Source organism: Babylonia areolata, chromosome 20, assembly GCF_041734735.1.
Source record: "Babylonia areolata isolate BAREFJ2019XMU chromosome 20, ASM4173473v1, whole genome shotgun sequence".
NCBI lineage: Eukaryota > Metazoa > Mollusca > Gastropoda > Neogastropoda > Buccinidae > Babylonia > Babylonia areolata.
The window spans coordinates 36,682,356-36,687,355 of NC_134895.1; the positions used below are offsets into that span (position 1 = coordinate 36,682,356).

The window sequence follows — 5,000 nt, forward strand, 5'->3', positions numbered from 1 at the left end:
CCCAAAACCTCAATCATTATTTCAACACAGACATTTCACCCACTCTAGGTAAGACATTGTCGGGAATGGCCAGAGGGAAAAACTGATGCAGAAGTGGAGTTACTCATAGAAGAAAACAGCAAAGAAAAGGACATCATCATATACACAGACGGCTCTGTCACCAAAGACCAATCCGGTTGGGGATTCACTGCGAAACAAAACGAAAAAAACCCCAAAAAAACAACAACAACAAAACAATCAGGGAAGAGAATGCTGTCTACAAAGTCACAACCTCCACCCTAACGATGGAAGTTGAAGCAGTGACACATGCTCTCCAGTGGCTATCATCTATCCATATGCCTGGAAACCAACATGCCACTATTCTAACGGACTCAATGAACCTCATACAGAAAAAATTGAAAGTGGAATGGGAAGCCTAGAGTGGCATGAGACAATGCGCAACTTTCAGATAAAAAAAAACACACACAAAAAAACTTACATGTTATATAGAACTCTGATCACGCGTTCAGAATGTTGCCTGTGTTTGAATCACACCGCTCCGAATCACATTCATTATTTTACTCTGCCCAGCTGACCCCAGCGTTGTTCTGTCAACGTGGTGTCAATAAAGTGTGTATAAATCAGATACACACACACACACACACACACACACACACACACACACACACACATATATATATATGTACATATATAATATTATGTATACACACACACACGCGCACGAACTGCAGGCACGGACGCACGCACGCACGCACACACCCACGCACGAAATCTCTCTCTCTCTCTCTCTCACAAATACTTATACATTCCTTATACATTCCCGAGATTCTGTCAACGTAGTGTCAATAAAGTGTGCATAAATTATATATATATATATATATATATATATATATATATATATATATATATATATATATATATATATATTTATATGTACATATATATATCATGTATACACACACACACACGCGCGCACGTACTGCAGGCACGGACGCACGCACGCACGGCACCCACGCACAAAATCTCTCTCTTTCTGTCTCTGTCTCTGTCTCTGTCTCTCTCTCTCTCTCTCTCTCTCTCTCTCTCTCTCTCTCTCTCTCTCTCACACACACACACACACACACACACACAACTACTTATACATTCCTTATACATTCCTGAGTTACTTCCACTTTCACTTCCACTTCCACTTCTCGTCATCCCACTCATGCCTTCTCTGTTTCCTGGAAACTTTCATTTTCAGGTTCTCCCTTCCTCCTTCCCTCTCTTTCGCCCCAACTCCCCGCCCCCCACCTCCCATCTCCCACCCCCTCTCTCTCTTTCTCTTTCCCTCTGTCTTTCATGACTTTTGTTGTTTACAAAAAATCCTTTGGATATCTTTTCGACCTGTCTTAGCTTTGCACTTGCCTCTCAGAACTTTGCAAGTGAGGCCACTGTTGCGTATGTTCCCCAAAAAATGTGTATGTTGAATAATAAATTCGTTGATAGTATTCCTGAAATTGTTTAACCTTTAGTTTCGTTTCACCATTCACATGAAATCCTCATTGCAGCGTAGAATCAGATGCTGGTTTTAAGAATCGTAGATGTGGGCAAAGAAAGATTGCCACACTAAAACGTTATAGTTTGACTTGGAATCGCGTGGTTAAAAAAAAAAAAAAAAAAAAAAAAAAAAAAGTCTTGGGTTTCTGTGTCAGGGAATTTTTGTCTCAAAATGGATATGATTCAGTTTGGATAAATCAATGTGTTGAAAATATGAATATCTTTGTTTTAAAGAACTTCGTAAACCATTGACTGATAACATATTTATGGCATAATCGGGACGGCCTTTTGCAGCCTAGTGAGGAAGGCCTACATCCTTTTCACAAAATGTTTAACTCACTCAGTACGGCCAGTCCTCTCTTCTCCTCCACACAGACCCCTCGGATGTCCAGTAGGTGTCTGAATGACTCAACCTTTAGCTTCCGTCGTCAGAACTGTGGTATTCTTTGTCAACATTCACCTCTTCAGTATAAGAGCGTTCCGCTTGCAATATTTTGATGATGGTAATTGGGCTGAAACGCTGTTAACGTCGTCTCTTTCGCCGTTCGTATGGAGAGAGTTTAAATCATCTATAGGTATAACATATAAAATGTTTTATGACATAATTTAGTTGTGGAACACCATATTCATGACCGATACAGACATTATACAGATATCAAAGTGCTATATCCTTTATTCAAGAACAGAAATAAAGATTAACAACATTTCTTTTTTCTTTTTGTTCTTTGTTTTGCTTTGTTGTCCTGTTTTGTTTTGTTTTATCTATGACTTGGAAATATTCCACACACACAAAAAAAAAAATCTTCAAAACCATTTTCTGTTCTGGACTGCTTTGCTCATAGCAAGTAAAGATAAATCAACAGTATGAAAAGTATACTGACCTACGTCAGCCCTATTTACTTATACAGAACCTTATTCCTAGCGGTCCACCGTTGTGCTCAGCTGAATCGGCAAAGTATTCTATCATTGTTATAATCATAATCATCGTCACCAGTATCTTTCTTATTTTTATTATCATCATAATTATTGTTTGTTGTTGTTTTCGTTCTTTCTGTAACCCTTCTTCTGTTATTCTGCTCTGTGCGTGCGTGAGTGCGTCAGTGTGCGTGCGTACGCGCGTATCTATATCATTCTCTCTCTCTCTCTCTCTCTCTCTCTATATATATATATATATATATATATATATATAGATCATGTACACACACACACACACACACACACACACATATATATATATATGTGTGTGTGTGTGTGTGTGTGTGTGTGTATCTGTGTGTCTGTGTGTTGTGACTTGTACGGTCATCTCATAAATTCCATCCGTAAACAGCACGTTCAAGTGTCAGCGTGTCTGACGATTTCTAAGAAAAACAACAAAACAAGAACAAAAAAAAAAAAAAAAAAAGAAAAAGAAAAAAAGATGGGCTGCTTTTTACTGCTTCCTGTTTAATGCGTGATGTCCTGTTTTGATAGCAGAGTTAATTCATTACCTGAGTGGAAAAAAAGTGAGTGGCAAGAAGATATAGTTTCAAAAACAACAACAAAATAAAACCGAAGTGGTCTCCTCTATATCCGCCTCTCTCTCTCTCTCTGTGATGGGGGTGAGGGGAGGGTTAGGGAGACAGGTGTGGGGGGAGGAGTGTATGTGTGATTGTGTGTGTGTGTGTGTGTGTGTGTGTGTGTGTGTGTGTGTGTGTGTGTGTGTGTGTGTGTGTGTGTGTGTGTGATCGACGAGGACTGATGGTGTGTGTGTGTGTGTGTGTGTGTGTGTGTGTGTGTGTGTGCAGAATACTTCAAACAGGTGATGAAGCGGTCACACATGATCCCCGTGCAGAAATACAAACAGCCGCAGACAGAGGCCCAAGAAATTGGCTGGATATCCAAACCCTTGGTGAGAGAACCAGTTGGAGCTTCCCTATTTGTATTTGCATTTCTTTTTATCACAACAGATTTCTCTGTGTGAAATTCGGGCTGCTCTCCCCAGGGAGAGCGCGGTCGCTACACTACAGCGCCACCCAATTTTTGGGTATTTTTTCCTGCGTGCAGTTTTATTTGATTTTCCTATCGAAGTGGATTTTTCTACAGAATTTTGCCAGGAGCAACCCTTTTGTTGCCGTGCGTTCTTTTACTTGCACTAAGTGCATGCTGCACACGGGACTTCTGTTTATCGTCTCATCCGAATGATTAGCGTCCAGACCACCACCCAAGGTCTAGTGGAAGGGGAGAAAATATCTGCGGCTGAGCCGTGTTTCGAACCAGCGCGCTCTGATTCTCTCGTTTCCTTGGCGAAGGCGTTACCTCCAGGCCATCACTCCACTGTGGATATTATTGTTATTGTCTTCTCCACGAATAGCTCGCCACACTGAAAACGCCATCTTTTTTTTGTTGTTGTTGTTGTTGTATTTTTTTTCCCACCTGCAATGTTATTTGTTTTCCTGTCGAAGTGGATTTTTTGTTGTTGTTGTTGTTGTTGTTGTTGTTACCGATTTTACGCCTGGGAGGGACGTGACAAGCCTTTTGTTGTCGTGGGTTCTTTTACGTGCGCCAAGTGATGCTAGCAGCACACTGGACCTCGTTTCATCCGGCCGAATGACTATCGCGTCCAGACCACCACTCAAGGTCTAGTGGAGCAGGACTAAGTAAAAATACTGGCGACTATGGTGTATGAGTTCAGCTGATTGATATAACAGACTGATTTCCCAATCCTTTTAAATGAACGATGATCTTTGTAGTTGCATTACTTGTGAAGAGAGAGACAGAGAGAGAGGGGATGAGAGAGAGTGTATGTGTGCGTATGTGTGCGCGTGGTGTGTGTGTGTGTGCGTGGTGTGTGTGTGTGTGTGTGTGTGTGTGTGTGTGTGTGTGTGTGTGTGTTTGTAGATGTGCAACGCGGTTTGGCTGACTGAAATGGAGAGGCACGTAAATTTCAGTAATCTGTATATTTGTATATAGCTATTTCCATTTCGTGCCATTTAATTTCTCTTTTTATTTTCTATTCTCTTATTCATTTTATTTGTTTGTTGTTTTCTTCTTATGTTGGACATGTGCTGCTGCCAAAAAGAAAATCTCTGTACCAAAGTATAGACAATAAAGTTTGTGTATTGTGTATTGTATTGTGTGATATTGGCCTCTTTGGTCAGTTGGGCTATTAACAACACCACGATATGATTTGATTTCATTTGATTTTTGAATGATTTCCACACGTGCAGCTGGACACAGACATTAAAGACCGACGCCTGAACTTCCACAGGCAGCGGAACCCCCTGACCCACTTCATGGAGAAGGCGTGGCTGGAGAAAGAACAGCAAAACATGAGCAACTAACTCACTGGAACCAACCAACCAACCAGCCAACCAACCAACCATCTCTCTCGGAACCTCTGCAATAAAAGGGGTGGGGAAGACGGGGGTTGGTGTGGGGGGTTGGAGGGTGGAGGGGTGGGGTGGGGGGGGGTGGCGAGGGGG

General features: G+C 41.5%; 1 protein-coding gene across 1 annotated transcript; it reads left to right on the forward strand.

The window, feature by feature from the left end:
• The first annotated feature begins 3,326 nt into the window (after positions 1-3,326).
• LOC143295474 (cilia- and flagella-associated protein 144-like) lies at positions 3,327-4,874 on the forward strand. The gene is made up of 2 exons (XM_076607193.1): positions 3,327-3,427; positions 4,746-4,874. The coding sequence occupies exons 1-2, from the start codon at positions 3,341-3,343 to the stop codon at positions 4,857-4,859; spliced, it is 201 nt and encodes a 66-aa protein (XP_076463308.1). The 5' UTR covers positions 3,327-3,340; the 3' UTR covers positions 4,860-4,874.
• The last annotated feature ends 126 nt before the right edge of the window (positions 4,875-5,000 follow it).

Excerpts from the sequence above, each read along its gene's own strand:
- LOC143295474 (XM_076607193.1), top strand. The coding sequence starts at position 3,341 with ATGAAGCGGTCACACATGATCCCCGTGCAGAAATACAAACAGCCGCAG. Across the intron at positions 3,428-4,745 it reads GCTGGATATCCAAACCCTTG|CTGGACACAGACATTAAAGA; the intron begins GTGAGAGAACCA and ends CCACACGTGCAG.